Below are 16,304 nucleotides of genomic sequence, written 5' to 3' on the forward strand. Positions count from 1 at the left end.
CTACGGGTAACAGATGACCTCTAATAACCTGCTAAGGCACATCCATTAGATGAAAACACGAGGGGGGAGCTAACTACTTCGTCTCTGATTATCTCAATTATTAGGTCTAAGATCTTCCTCCTCGATCACCGGACTATAGGGCCATAATAGAATGCAATGCCGGTATTGCAGCTAGGGGGCACTATACAGATACTGTATGGAAGACAAGGACAGAACTGAGGCCTCCGAAGTAAGAAATGGTAATACAACTGTCATGGCTGCCATCTTGTAGTATATACCCCTTTAAAGGGTGTGTATACTTCTGCAACCAACATGTTTATTGCTCCAATGTATCCTAAAAATAAACAAGACGGAAACAATGTAACTTTGCACCTATAGGACCGTATAGGAGCGGAATACACAAAATCTTAGACGTTTGCTTACAAAATTGAGTTACATTTTAGCTGCATGGGCACAATCCAAAAACATTGTGCACACTCGGCCAATCTAAGCGTGTAGGTTATGGCGGGGTCTTGGAGCCAGACCACCAGCTGTGCAGGCTCCAATACTCGGCTTGCATTCCCCTGGGCCGGGCCGGTTAACCCTTCCTAAGCTGCAAATCTCATTCCCTGCTCCCCGTAAAGCAGCAGAATCCTAAGAATGTCAAAGGGAAATAAAAGGACCTAAAAACACTGCTGCAGGCCTAGGCCTGGATAGAAGGGTGCGAGACCAGACCCTCACAGTGAGACGTCAAAAAAACAAAACGGATCGCAACGTCGCGCAACTTACAAAGTTGAACATTTACTTGTCTAGAAGACAGGGTGATGTCCTAATGCAATAGCGGCCGCACACCGAGCGAGCGACCTTACGCTGCAAGCTACACTTAGATTTGTCCATAAAGGTCATGGATTAGTGCATATATCACCCCTCCGATGGGTAACCCAATACATTAAAGGGGTCCTCCGGAGTCAACATGGCCGCACTGTGGTTAGTTAGGAGACATTGTGTAACAAAAGAGACCGTGCAATGGTCAGATCCTGATTTTATGCTGTAAAGGGGGTCACTACCATAAAGTGTTGTACCCCCTATGATATGCCAGTGAGGCTGCTGCATTGATGTGACGGCATGAAACGTCGCTTAGAAGAAGTGAGAAGAAATAGAAGAGTCTCCACCTAATGTCAAAAAATCGTAATAATGCAGATGGCGTTGGGGGACGGCAGCACTGGCGACCTCGTACCCTCGCAATCTCACGCTGCCTTATTAATCAGATTCTTTGTAACACGGAGGTGGAACATCCCCTTTAAATGGATAGTGATAGAACAAGGCTCAGGCGGTGCCAGTATAAAATACCAGGTGCCACTGGTTCGATGCCGTACTGGGGTTTGTGGTTCCGCCAGTCTCTCGAACAAACAAAATAAAGGTTCTGCAAATGAAGCGATAAAACATCAATAAATGTAACAAATGGTGAAGCCTCCAGAGGTCGCCCGGTCGCCCCGCACACCGCAGGTTACACATGGCAGGGGGCAGCTTAAGTTGACCAACTACCAAGTCCTTGGCGACCAAATTGATCAAAGAGGTTAGATGAACTTTTTGTAAACTCGCCCTCAGGCTGATGAAAGAGAAGGAACTTTTTGCTGGTAGATTGAAAGAGTATCAAAGACCATGTTGGGTAGGAACTGGATTTTCCAGAATGAAGGGGCGCTCCATGACCCAGACCAGAGGACACTCCTTTGACTGCAAGGACTAGGTCTTTTTTGTTTTACACCATTCCATGGTAGATTTGTATAAAAGTCTTCTAAGATGCCGAATTAAGGCAAAAGAACACAAGACAATGAATGTCATCTTTATAGCTTCCGATCTGTATGGAAAACGTAACGCCGTAGCCAGATCTTCAAGTTGTGCTAAACAGTTTAGATCACTGTAATGACCTCCAACACGGCAGGAGTTGTGGGATCGTCGGGGAATGCCCTTATGCCATTGGAGAAGAGAAGAAGAAGAAGGAGAAGGAGCTGGTCAAAGGTTTTTTGGTCCAGCGAAATAGAAGAAAATCCCCTGTGACTGCCCAACTCCATTCGTGATTGGAGATCTGGAGGAACAAAACTTTGATTGAATCCAATAGTGCACCATCGGTGAGCGCAGGCAGCAAGTCCCATCCACTGCCGCTAGCCCTGGGGCTTTTAGGAGTGGTAGATCAGCTTGATACTAGCACTGGAATATCCCTCATCGCTGCCCAAGCTTTGCCGGCTGTTGTGGTCCTCCAGGTCACTGATGCTGGTGCTACTAGAACTGTCCACCTCCAAATGGGAGAACTCTGTGCTTTCAATGTCCACCTCGATCTCCTCTGCGGAAGAAAAAGTGAATAGACCTCAGTTATGGCGTCCGCCTAACACTGGATTTAGACTAGAGATGTCACCAAGTCTAGTGCGCGCGCCATCTGCATGGGTTGGTAGATATCCATTGCCACCACCCCATAGTCCCTCATGGATCTACATCATTACTTGTCTCTTACCTCGTTCTGAGTCGGACCGATCAGAAGACATGCTGGAACCAACACTGTCCGCTCGCACCCGCTCGGGCTCCGCACAGCCCTGCAGCTGCTCCAACCTCCTCTTCAGATACCGCTGTTCCCTTTCCAGCATCTCCAGCTGATGTTGACCCTTCCGAGACACATCTTCAAGTTTCTGCAAAAACACAGAGAACATTATGAACATATGGAAACTAATTCACCACCGCATATCCTAGTGATGTTACACCAGGGAGCAGGTGACATCATGTGACTCCTTCCCCGACCCCAGGGGTGTAGAATTTTGGTAGGTGTCACGTCTATCCATGCACTTCATCTTGGCTATATAAATCCCCGCTGTCCATACCTTGATGTGCAGTTTGGCTTTGTTCAGTAGTCCCAGCGTGGTGTGCCGGGTGCTGTCAGCCTCTAGGGGTATAAGATCCTTCAGCCGTTCTAGACAGAGGCGTAAGTGAGCCCTCCTGTAAGCAGCAGAGGAGACGCAACGGTTACAGGGGTGCTCTGGAGTACTTGCTACATTTTCTGCACATCATTTAGAATTTTGGGAATCAGGTTATCACAATGAGACCCTGCAGAAGCTAAAACCAGCAAGGATACAATGTTACACTGTTGATACAATGTTGCAGCTTGATACATAATATCGGAAGAGACACAAATCCTAAAGGCGTGCAGAGCTTTACTGGTGAGGAAAAATCCACTTCAATAACTCCAACAAAAAGAAGAAGTTTTACACGAAGATTTTGATGAGATTATTCAACGGCCCGTTAACTTGTACGGAGATGGCGTTGCGATCTCTGCACCGAATATTGCAATGTTAGACGGTGACTGTCATGATGTGACAACTGCCCGGCTGGGTCTTATATCCACGCTCACATCAAAGCTGACAATCTGGTGGCTAAGGACACTCTACACAACCAGTCTTGGTATCATTTTGAGGACGCCCTTCGCTACAGTCAGTCTATAAGAGTCTGCAGTGATCCCGGGGCGTGCACAGAATCCAGGACGCCCCGTGTCCCCAGTAACAGTCTCGGCCTCTGTTCTCACCACCAGCTTTTACTATTTCATTTTTATTATCTCCAAAATAGTCGGTGGCGTGACGAAGAATTTCACTCCGTCTCTTTATCTATGCAGAACAGCCTTGGCGCGGCGCCCGAACTACGCCTGGCCTGTCTGTATCACACTCTGTGCTGCCAAACGGGTCTCCCACTGCCAAACCGCCAGCTCAAGCTTAAAGGGGCAGAAACCAGTGGGAAATGGGAAATAATCTCGTGACCTACTGGTCTGCCCATTACTGCTCCTACAAAAGTGGTCAACAGAAAACCCAACTTTCCCTGACTCCTGCAGCGCTACGTAGTGATATCTTCCCTGCTGCTCAGTGACAGGCCGAGGCACAGCTTACACATCCCATAATACCAGCGAGGTACCAGGCGCCTCACACCTCACTGACAGGCCGAGGCACAGCTTACACATCCCATAATACCAGCGAGGTACCAGGCGCCTCACACCTCACTGACAGGCCGAGGCACAGCTTACACATCACATACTACCAGTGAGGTACCAGGCGCCTCACACCTCACTGACAGGCCGAGGCACAGCTTACACATCCCATAATACCAGCGAGGTACCAGGCGCCTCACACCTCACTGACAGGCCGAGGCACAGCTTACACATCCCATAATACCAGCGAGGTACCAGGCGCCCCATACCTCAGTGACAGGCCGAGGCATAGCTTACACATCACATACTACCAGCGAGGTACCAGGCGCCTCACACCTCACTGACAGGCCGAGGCACAGCTTACACATCCCATAATACCAGCGAGGTACCAGGCGCCCCATACCTCAGTGACAGGCCGAGGCACAGCTTACACATCACATACTACCAGCGAGGTACCAGGCGCCTCACACCTCACTGACAGGCCGAGGCACAGCTTACACATCCAGCACATCACATACTACCAGCGAGGTACCAGGCGCCTCACACCTCACTGACAGGCCGAGGCACAGCTTACACATCCAGCACATCACATACTACCAGCGAGGTACCAGGCGCCTCACACCTCACTGACAGGCCGAGGCACAGCTTACACATCACATACTACCAGCGAGGTACCAGGCGCCTCACACCTCACTGACAGGCCGAGGCACAGCTTACACATCACATACTACCAGCGAGGTACCAGGCGCCTCACACCTCACTGACAGGCCGAGGCACAGCTTACACATCACATACTACCAGCGAGGTACCAGGCGCCTCACACCTCACTGACAGGCCGAGGCACAGCTTACACATCCAGCACATCACATACTACCAGCGAGGTACCAGGCGCCTCACACCTCAGTGACACTCGCAGCCTCCCTATGTAATATTTTATTTTTTCCCATTTAGATTTTAGATATTACTTTGTATCCCAGGGCACAATATGGATGTGAGTAGGGGGAGGGGAGGGCAGGGGGTCGCCTCCTCTTATTATAGCCCCCTCCTCCAGGGTGATTATAAGCAGATTGTTATGTTTAAGATATGACCCTAATAAATCAGCAGATACAGGGAATGTCTAATAAATCCTGCACCCCCTGCTAACCCTTGTGTCCCCCCCCCCCCAGCCTCCCACATTCCATTAGTCCTCACTCCCCCTGACATCCGCACAGTCCCTGCATTCCCAGTATACAGGACAGACCCCAGTCCTTATGTCAGGGCTGTAACCAGAGGCGCCCACAATAAGCCAAACCCCTGTAAGTGCCCGGGAAAGCTGAGTGACTACCAACATGGCTGACGTTACAGCTCCCAAATCTACGGGGCATTACAGCTGCATCATGGACTGTCACCCAGCTTTCCCTGACTCCTGAGTGGCAAATACATTACCCAGAATCAGTTTTACATATCCATAAAACACAGACTCACCGATTCTTCTCCAGCTCATTGTGCGTAGATCTGAAAACAAAAAAACAATTACATTAACAATGTGCAGGACGGGGGATGTAGTCTGTGCAGTCCAAGTGTCACACGGGATAGGATTAGATACACAGCTCAGTATACAGTATCACACAGGATAGGATTAGATACACAGCTCAGTATACAGTATCACACAGGATAGGATTAGATACACAGCTCAGTATACAGTATCACACAGGATAGGATTAGTTACACAGCTCAGTATACAGTATCACACAGGATAGGATTAGATACACAGCTCAGCAGTCAGTATCACACAGGATAGGATTAGATACAGCTCAGTATACAGTATCAGAGAGGACAGGCTTAGCTACAGCCGCCTCCTTGGCCACTAAGGGTTAACCCTGGAGTATCTGCGCTCTCCTCCTCAGGACATGGTGTCTGATACAAGGAGTTCACTTGAGGTTACGAGCAAGACACAAAATAACAGGAACTGGGGCAGAGAACATGTAGCTGCTCACTGGCAGACACAGAAAGCTCATGTCCTGGCCTCGTACAGTGACCCAGCCCCAAATATCATCACACGACAGCGTGGACCGTCCGGGGGTCATAAAACTACAGGACAGGGGCTCCCTCCCTGTAAGAGACTGAGGTTTTGTCAGGTCACCAAGCCCAAGATGGCGGAGCCAAAAATGCCTCCAAAGGCTCCACTGCAGGATGGAAAATCCAGATCAGCAGGGGCTGCCGCAGATACAGATTATCCCCCATCTGTAATCACTTTACTCCAGTTTTAACCCTCCTGCAGCAAAATATAGCCTGCCCATTAACCCCTTCCCAACCAAACTCTATACAAATAAAATGGGAAAGGGATAAATCCCGAAGACACCGTCTACAACAATGAGAAAAGTTCTATCGTTCTATCACAGCTGCCATTTTAGCTCTCACAGAGGAATCACCCAACTTTCCCAGACCCCTGAATGGTAAATGTGCCCAGTTTTATACAAATTTTAGAACGGAGTCTAGGAATTTTTGGTTTGAGGTGTAAAGGTCCTTAAAAATAGGAAAATTATTATTTCAATGGGCACTGATAATTCTCCAGAGGACCCGAACTTAGGACCCCCGCCCCAGTAATGTGTCAATGAGACCCCTCCTGAAATGTTCAATCTCCAAAAAAACAAATCTCATTCCAAAGACTCCTAAAAAGACCCCAAATAAGAGCAGGAAATCCTTCATATATCTCCGGGCAGACGTAACCTTCAACCTCGCGCCATAGAGGAGAATCCCAGGAGAGAAACATTATTTCTGGAAACTGCATCAGATACTGAGACAAGTGTAACAGCATTGTCAGCGACCACCGGCGTCACATCCTGCCTGCCAAACCGTACCCCAACGGGGGCGCAAATATAGCGAGGCGAGAATCAGCAAAACAGGAAACTAGAAGGGTACAATACCAAAGTATATATACCCCTGATCATTGGAGTTACTCTACATACAGTTATATCCTGTATTATACTCCAGAGCTGCACTCACTATTCTGCTGGTACAGTCACTGTGTACATACATTACATTACTTATCCTGTATTATACTCCAGAGCTGCGCTCACTATTCTGCTGGTGCAGTCACTGTGTACATACATTACATTACTTATCCTGTATTATACCCCAGAGCTGCACTCACTATTCTGCTGGTGCAGTCACTGTGTACATACATTACATTACTTATCCTGTATTATACTCCAGAGCTGCGCTCACTATTCTGCTGGTACAGTCACCGTGTACATACATTACATTACTTATCCTGTATTATACCCCAGAGCTGCACTCACTATTCTGCTGGTGCAGTCACTGTGTACATACATTACATTACTTATCCTGTATTATACCCCAGAGCTGCGCTCACTATTCTGCTGGTGCAGTCACTGTGTACATACATTACATTACTTATCCTGTATTATACTCCAGAGCTGCGCTCACTATTCTGCTGGTGCAGTCACTGTGTACATACATTACATTACTTATCCTGTATTATACTCCAGAGCTGCGCTCACTATTCTGCTGGTGCAGTCACTGTGTACATACATTACATTACTTATCCTGTATTATACTCCAGAGCTGCGCTCACTATTCTGCTGGTACAGTCACTGTGTACATACATTACATTACTTATCCTGTATTATACTCCAGAGCTGCGCTCACTATTCTGCTGGTGCAGTCACTGTGTACATAGATTACTTACTTGTTCCTGAAGCTTTGAGTTACCCCTCAGGTATAGATTTGGGGTCCCCCCCCCCGCACCAGTATGTTTACCCCCCATCACTCGGGCTCTCACCTGTTTGTGCTGCCTCCTATGCTGCTGCACCTCTTGGATTTTAATCTTCTTGTTTTCAGCCTGTGAAGGTCCGAGCTGTCGCTGGAGGGGAAGCTGGAGGCATAGCCGTGTTCACACTCTGCAGAGAGAGAGAGAGAGAAAGAGAGTAAGTATCTTCATCAGGACAGGTACTGCAGTAATGCTGGGACTTGTAGTCCTTCTCCCCATGTTGGTCATAGCAATCATTTTTGGGAAAGCTTGACTTCCACAACAGCCATCCTTAAAGTGCCCACCCAGCTTTCCTATACTCCTGAATGATGGACCTAGCTAGTCTTCTAGTATTATGGACACAGCAGGTTACAGGACTGTCTCTGTGCATGCTGTACTACATGTTGGCTGTCACCCAGCTTTCCCAGGTACTGAATGACCAGATTTTCTGCACAAACAGAAGAACTGGCTAAACCATCGGACCCCAATAGTGGAGGGGCCCCTCAGGTCCATCGGTGTCTGTTATTTTGTGGTCCATCTGTCCGTTCTTCTGATCCTCTGACGGAGCAAAAAAAAAAATGAGCACCTGATGCTAATGTGAATGTGGTGCTAAGTGACGTATTGGAAGGATTTGCTTGTAGCAGGTGTGAACGTACCCCAAATACAATGATACAATGTTGCAAAGAAATACAAAGTATACAGAAAAGTTCCATGTGTACAGTGAGCACATACGACTGCCTGGGCGTGAATACTTAGTAAACTTCATCTAGATCTCTGTCCCATCCACCCTGTACAAACCGAGTCACCACACGAGTGCCAGGAGTCGTGGAATTCGGGCGTCGTTTTACGCCCGTCACACAGTAAAGTCCAATTATCCCCGCTCCTCATTCACACTGCTATTTATAGCATTCACCTAAAACCGCAAATTATCCCCAGAACTAAGCGTAGCGTGCAAAGACTTGTACTGGCGGATTCCCCACACACACACACACACAACACAAGGGTGGGGATCACACATTCAAAACAACTCGAGCCCCGATCACGGCGGCGTCCACATCTCCTGCAACGCAATGCAAAACTCAGACAAAAAACAAACCTCGCTCTCTTCTCTCCAGATATTCGGCAGCGTCCAGGAGCCTCTGAATATTTAACATTCGGATGCAGTCCATAGTGCAACTTTGTAGCCTCCGAAAATGGCAATTTTAAATGAAAAATAAAAATTGCAATTTTTTTTTTTTTTTTTTTGCACAAAAATAAAAAAAAGTTTCAAGATTTGTACAATTGGTTACAGATTGAATCCAGGTTGCATGGAAATGAATGGGATGTCAAAGGGCTCAGTAAGTTTTTGCAGCGTCGCCGGGCCTCACCGGGGGCAGACAAGGCTGCTGAGGGTGTCAGTGCAGAATGAAGGGAGCTGATCTGTGCACACAGGAATGTTCTGGAGAGGGGGAGGCCAAAAAAAAAAAGGAAATACAGGGGCAATTTAGTCTGAGCTGCAGCAGAGGGACAAGGACTGTGGCTGCCCAACTGCACTGACAACCAGATAAGAGTTTGTTTACTTCTTGCAGCACAGACAGAGGGCTGGTCCCATGCAAGCCCAGCTGCAAAGATCACTGGGAGTTGTAGTTTTCGGTTCTGCAGTGAGCACATTCTTAACCCTCTCGCTGCCAGATGATTTTCGGTTGGCCTTTTTTTTGTATAGACAAAAGGGCCCGTTGTCAGGAGCCGAGCTTATAAATATGCAGATGTCACATGGCACAGACAGGCCAGCAGCACCAGGCATTAGCATAAATGCAAAGAGACTGCGAGATAAAGACAAACGGGCCCATTTACCCAACTCTGCACAAGTTCACATTACCAGATACTAAATTCCGCAATGTTCCATGTTTCCTGACTATTTGCAACATTGAATCTATAATTATTATTGTTGTTGTTGTTATGTTTGTTTTGTTGCCATTTTTCCTTTCCTGTTACTTTCTCATTGTTATTCTGATCATCAGGGTTTCCAAAGTAGGATTTGCTTACACAAGGAAGCTCCTTGAGGGCCCAGCAATGACAAGGGCCTGCAGCAGTGACCCCACCAGAAGATGACAACTATTTAGGTTATCTGACATAGAAGAGGAGGGAGGAGGCAACCTGAGACTGGTTCTGATCATGTGACCCGGGGACGGAACCAGTCTGGAATACCTAGATACAACATAACAAATAAATGGAGGAAGGAAGTAAAAAGAAAAAAAAAAAACTATGTGGAGAATTCCTCTAAAGTGGGCAAGCACTAGTTATTGTAGTAGAGCAGGGAGCGCAAAGGGGTTTAGGCAAAGGCAGAGGGTTACTACGCAGATAGCACAACCCTCCGACATTGCCGCTACAATAGCGAAGATAGATACATAGAAAGACGGATAGATGGATGGATGGATGGATAGATAGATAGATAGATAGATAGATAGATAGATAGATAGATAGATAGATAGATAGATAGATAGGTAGATAGATAGGTAGATAGATAGGTAGATAGATAGGTAGATAGATAGATAGATAGGAGATAGATAGATAGGAGATAGATAGATAGAAAGATAGGAGATAGATAGATAGATAGATAGATAGATAGATAGATAGATAGGAGATAGATAGATAGAAAGATAGGAGATAGATAGATAGATAGATAGATAGATAGATAGATAGATAGATAGATAGATAGGAGATAGATAGATAGATAGATAGATAGATAAGATACATAGATTGGATCAAGGGGCAACCAATCAGATTATTCTGTTTTTCTTTCAATTTAAATTGACAATTTGGGAAGTTGTCCGTAAGGGGAAGTCAGGTAGAACAAAGTCTCTCTGCAAATTATCAGGACAGGCGGCTTCTTTATAAGAGGAACCATGAGATTACGTGTAACTGCCGGGTCTAATGTACAGACAGAACGCCAACAAATCGGTGCCCAGAATCAGGAGAGAATCATTTCTGAGTTGTTCATATAGTTTTGCTTCTTTTAAACATTCTAATAAACGTTATAAGTTTGACCCCTGTGGCCGCCATTGACAGGACCCTCCATACTGGCAGCTTTGGGAGAGTAAGATAAAATGAAGTGAAAAATAGAACGAGTTTGCATTTCCACGACTGTTGTGCAGCCATGTGGCTTCTGATTTCATGGATTCCTTCCTACACTACAGTCTATTAGTGAATCTGTGAAAAGTGACAAATATATCACAAGTCCTGTAAAACACTGTAGGAAAAATGGGGATGTCCTGGTAATAACACGGGCACAGATCGCGCCAGGAGGGGAAAGGACTGGCAAATAGAATACCAGCCATTGTGCCAGAAATGGCCACCACAGAGGATTTCCATGTTTGTATACTAGAAATATAACTACACCATTGGCAGCAACTACTTTCTGGGGGTTTCTAAGTGTCAGCAACCATTTTTTTTTATCTATCCATCGCCTATCTATCTATCTATCTACCTATCTCCTATCTATCTATCTATCTATCTATCTATCTATCTATCTCCTATCTACCTATCTATCTATCTCCTTATCTATCTATCTATCTATCTATCTATCTATCCATCCATCTCCTATCTATCTATCTATCTATCTGTCTCATTTCTTTTTATTCTATCCTTCTAGACACAATTAATCGAAATTTCCCGAAACCATTTGCCAGTTCTTTCAGCCTTACACTTCCCCATTACATGAAGCCATGTATCCCCCCACCCCATTGTTACGCCGCACAATGAGAAGTGGTCACCCCCTAACAAGTCTTTTGTCCACTGTAAATAAGTGATGTTCCTTTAAAACAAGGGGGTGATGTCACCAGCTCTGAGAACAATCAGCGCCCGCCCCACAAGCCCTGAGCCCGGCAACCAGTGACATCACAGAACCCGCTGCCCTGTGATTGGTGGAGAGTTGGGGCCTGCTCCTGCCTCCTTTGACAGATGGCCAATAGAAAAGTGCAGATTGCCTCCATGTGGAAACCATGTGTGCAGCGAGGAAGTGCAGGTCGTGTGATGGTGAGGCTGAGTGTGCACCTGAGGCTGCTGAATAATGCACGATACAATGTAACAACTGGAGACTCAGAACGTTCCATCTGCATCAGCTCTAGTGGCCGCCGGATTATTGTATTATTACAGATCTAGAATTCTACATATTATACATAATAAATAGGAGATTAGTGATGGATATTTCTTCTCTTCTTTCCATCTAGCTTGCCGTTATCTCTGTGTAATAACAATCCGGCTTTTATTCCATCCCCCACAAGTCCGGCACTACTCTGAATTGTAAATTTGCCTAATAATGAGGAGTGGGTGTAAACTACGTCAGTAGGAACATTCTTTTTGGGACCCTGTCTAGAAGCCATATTGTTTGGCACCCAACTTTCCCAGAAACAGATGCAACAAAGAAAAAAAAAAGTTGTCTATCAGTTTGTTACAATGTGGCGGCAGCTCTGACATTTCTATTTGCTGGAGATATTCAATGTAAAATCCCTTTAAGGGACAGGACAAGGAGCTAGAGAAAGTTTCCAGAAGTTGTGTGTAGATCAGTGCTCGGCTCTGGAGCTTCTCTAGAACGTTCCCTCTGTGTTCTGGCCCAGACAAGACCTTTCTATGAAGCTGCAGCATTTTTGCAGAAGTTAATTGTGTCCAGCTACATGTTGAGACAATGGCCGGGGCTCTATTGTAGCCACATGCTGGGCACAGACTGGGGCTTTGTAACCACATCAGACAAGGAGGGGGGTGGGGGTCTCTGCAGCTGCACTGGGGGGCCAACACTGCTATGGCTCGTCAAGGGTTAACTTTACAGGTGCAGACGGTGAACATAGGAAAGACTTGTCCATACAATGTCTGAATCCCCCGGGGTCATATATTTGTAGTCTGGTGTATTCTGTAACCGACCCAGATAATCTCATTACATGTTATATATTATTGCTAGAACACATAATATTGTATGTGATCGATAAGTGGATACAGATTAGATACATTGTAGCGCTGTGGTCAGACCTTAGATTGTCATTATTTGCTGCACTCCCTCCCCCACCTGTGATGATGATGATGATGTTGTTTGTTGTCCTAGGAGTGGTATACATCACCTATACAGTAAACCCCCACAGATACTGTACGAGCCCCTGGGTATAGAGCCTGACAAGGTCATGAGGGTGACAGGACTAAGGATTAACCCCTAACCTGCCTCTGTAGAATAATGCATGTAGGCCTGACGCCGGGTTCCCATGGAGGTGCCCTGAGTTATAGTTTGTGCTGTCTCCATGTGCAGTGCTGGGCTGTATAGGATAATGAACTTTCTTATACAGTTTAGTATATTGTATGCTATATACTGTATATATAATACTGCTTCATACAATCCCTCTGTGGCCCTTTCTGGGTGTCTCTATAGTAGCCCCGGCCTTTGTACTTGCATGCTGGGGTATTCTCCTTGCAGACCCTGTAAATCCTACCCCAGAGGGGTGTTCATGGTCATGTGCTTACCCCGGCGGGCACCTGCCTCTCCCTCCTCCGGGCACTGAGGGCTCTTTGTGTTGTGATGACACGTGCAGTACCAGGACACATCACAAAGCCCAGGGATCGTCTGATACCCACACATGGCAGTCGATGGGGCCCGCACAACACACACATTGGACATGGAGGTCACTATATATAACACACATACATATAGGAACAGTGTCCATGATATGCATAGAGTCCTCTAAAGATACATCAGAATAAGGGAGTATGATGAGCAGAAAACATCCACGTAGAAGTAGAATTCACAGTATGACATATGTGTATGAGCAGCACACATGTATAACATTACAATATCACATGTATGCAGGAGCACTACATGTATACAGTACATATAACCCATATATAGCTGCACCATAGACTTGTAACATCTGTGCAAATAATAAAGAAACATTAAAGGCAAAAGTAGCAAATACGTAAAATAATGATGGAACACGATACAAAAACCAGCACATATATGGGGCCAAATACATGCGTGCAAAGGCAGCACACATATAGAGACATATACATACATGTTGGAAAGTACATATATACAGGACCATGCGTGAACTCATATATATTAGGTCATACATACAGAGGCAGCACATATATACAGGACCGTACACATACATGTAGGGACAGTACACATATAGACCTATATACATACATGCAGGGCAGTACATATATACAGGACCATACACATGCATATAGGGGCAGTACATATATACAGGACCGTACACATACATATAGGGGTAGTATATCTATATACAGGACCATACACATGCATATAGGGGCAGTATATCTATATACAGGGCCATATACATATATATAGGGGCAGTATACCTATATACAGGACCGTACACATACATATAGGGGCAGTACATATATACAGGACCGTACACATACACATAGGGGAAGTATATCTATATACAGGACCATACGCATACATATAGGGGCAGTATATCTATATACAGGGCCATATACATACATATAGGGCAGTATATCTATATACAGGACCATACACATACATATAAGGGCAGTATATCTATATACAGGACCGAACACATACATATAGGGGCAGTATATCTATATACAGGACCGTACACATACATATAAGGGCAGTATATCTATATACAGGACCATACGCATACATATAGGGGCAGTATATCTATATACAGGACCGTACACATACATATAAGGCCAGTATATCTATATACAGGACCGTACACATACATATAGGGGCAGTATATCTATATACAGGACCGTACACATACATATAGGGCAGTATATCTATATACAGGACCATACACATACATATAGGGGCAGTATATCTATATACAGGGCCATATACATACATATAGGGCAGTATATCTATATACAGGACCATACACATACATATAAGGGCAGTATATCTATATACAGGACCGTACACATACATATAAGGGCAGTATATCTATATACAGGACCGTACACATACATATAAGGCCAGTATATCTATATACAGGACCATACACATACATATAGGGGCAGTATATCTATATACAGGACCGTACACATACATATAGGGCAGTATATCTATATACAGGACCATACACATACATATAGGGGCAGTATATCTATATACAGGACCGTACACATACATATAGGGGCAGTATATCTATATACAGGACCATACACATACATATAGGGCCCGCTCACATGCTCGGTGCCACTAGTGCCCAGGCTGGCAGTTTCTGGCTGTAACAATGGGATGAAGTGTCTGCCCTTTGTCTGATCATAAAAGAACATGGAAGAAGAAGAAGAAGAAACATGGAAAGTTCTCCAGGGCTCCCTGCTAGCACTGGCCCCTCCATGTTCTTGCCATACGCATAGGGCACAATGCCATCTCTCATCCATGCCAGGCTGGCCCCAGACTCACAATAGCACCCGGCTGCACTCAGACACCCTCCCCACCAGCCTTTGTCTCCCTGCAGCCCCATGGACTGTAGATCTCCCCCCAAATACCCCCAGACCCCTACCCCTCCATCACTCTTACTTTTCCTGTCCTGGTCCAGTCTGTCCAGGTAACTGGCAGCCTCCAGCAAGATGTGCACATTGTCCAAGAAAGTGGTGATGTGCCCCATGTCCTGCCCCTGAGTGCCCAGCAACTCAGTCAGGGGGCACCTGGGCATCTGGGGGTCTGTGTCCATCATGCTGTCCTTCCTGGGTCGCCCTCTGACCATGTCTGCTGGGATGAGCTGCTCTCACTGTCCTGGGGGCTCCACAATAACCCCCTGTGCACTTTATTCAGAGGCTGCAGGCGGGAGCCGGGCCGGTCCTAGTGCCGCCTGCTGACCTACATTAGCATATTACAGACAGACACTCAGTTACCGCCAGACGAGGGCTGTACCCGCCTAAATCCAGGACAGTCACTCCCTCCCAGCAAGTAGACAAGTGTGAGATCAATACAGGCAACAGCCCAGCATCCTACACCCTGCCATGATGCAATAGCCCTATTGTGGGCAGAGAAGGGGTTAATCCAGACTTCTAAACTTTGCAAAGTCATAAAAAGTTTTTACTAAAAACTTTTTTTTTTTTTTTGCATTTTGCTGCTTTTGTAAATTTTGTGAAAATGAACGTGACCTGGAGACAAAGCCCCTTGTGATGTGACGCAACCTGCCGCATTGTGAGTCAGTGTGAACTGTGTCATGTGGCAGAGCCTTGTAGTCACATGTGCGGAGTGAGAGCAGAATGGGCTGGTGACAATGTATCAGGGAAAGTTACTGATTGCGGAATGCAGGGGCATGCTGGGACCTGTAGTCCAAAATGGCCTAGAAGCCGCTGTGTCTGTCTGTCTGTCCGTGTGCCGGATACAATGTTACAAATCTGTTTATATAATACTAATAATGAAGGAGAACTTGTTGTGTAAACACTATGATTAAATCTATGACCTCTGCTACACTGACGCCATATTGTGTTTCTGTACAACGTCATATTACCAGGGGTGGCGGTAGTGACCGAGTAATGGCAGGAGGCTGGGGAGAACGGTATACTGTATGGGGCGGGGGGCACTAAGGGGGTAGTATAATGCTGCATGGGGGGCACTAAGGGGGCAGTATAATGCTGCCTGCGGGGACA

The 16,304-nt window shown here is 46.1% G+C and overlaps 1 protein-coding gene across 2 annotated transcripts; it reads right to left on the bottom strand.

The window, feature by feature from the left end:
- Positions 1-693: 693 nt before the first annotated feature.
- On the bottom strand, positions 694-15,478 carry MXI1 (MAX interactor 1, dimerization protein). 2 transcript variants are annotated; one of them, XM_075258690.1, is made up of 6 exons: positions 15,223-15,478; positions 7,725-7,842; positions 5,405-5,434; positions 2,850-2,964; positions 2,489-2,660; positions 694-2,320 (listed from the first exon to the last, which is right to left on the bottom strand). In XM_075258690.1, exons 1-6 carry the CDS (start codon positions 15,407-15,409, stop codon positions 2,157-2,159), a joined length of 786 nt encoding a protein of 261 aa, XP_075114791.1. In that variant the 5' UTR covers positions 15,410-15,478; the 3' UTR covers positions 694-2,156. The 2 variants fall into 2 exon arrangements, with proteins under 2 accessions (XP_075114791.1, XP_075114792.1); XM_075258691.1 differs by lacking the exon at positions 15,223-15,478 and adding an exon at positions 8,788-9,322.
- Positions 15,479-16,304: the final 826 nt, after the last annotated feature.

Source organism: Leptodactylus fuscus, chromosome 10 (genome assembly GCF_031893055.1).
Source record: "Leptodactylus fuscus isolate aLepFus1 chromosome 10, aLepFus1.hap2, whole genome shotgun sequence".
Taxonomy (NCBI): Eukaryota; Metazoa; Chordata; class Amphibia; order Anura; family Leptodactylidae; genus Leptodactylus; species Leptodactylus fuscus.

Bases quoted from the DNA above. Each gene is read 5' to 3' on its own strand.
- MXI1 (XM_075258690.1), bottom strand. From the start codon at position 15,409: ATGGTCAGAGGGCGACCCAGGAAGGACAGCATGATGGACACAGACCCC. The intron at 2,965-5,404 runs GTGAGTCTGTGT...TGCTGCTTACAG, and splicing joins AATGAGCTGGAGAAGAATCG to GAGGGCTCACTTACGCCTCT. The intron at 2,661-2,849 runs GTATGGACAGCG...GTGTTTTTGCAG, and splicing joins AAGCCAAACTGCACATCAAG to AAACTTGAAGATGTGTCTCG.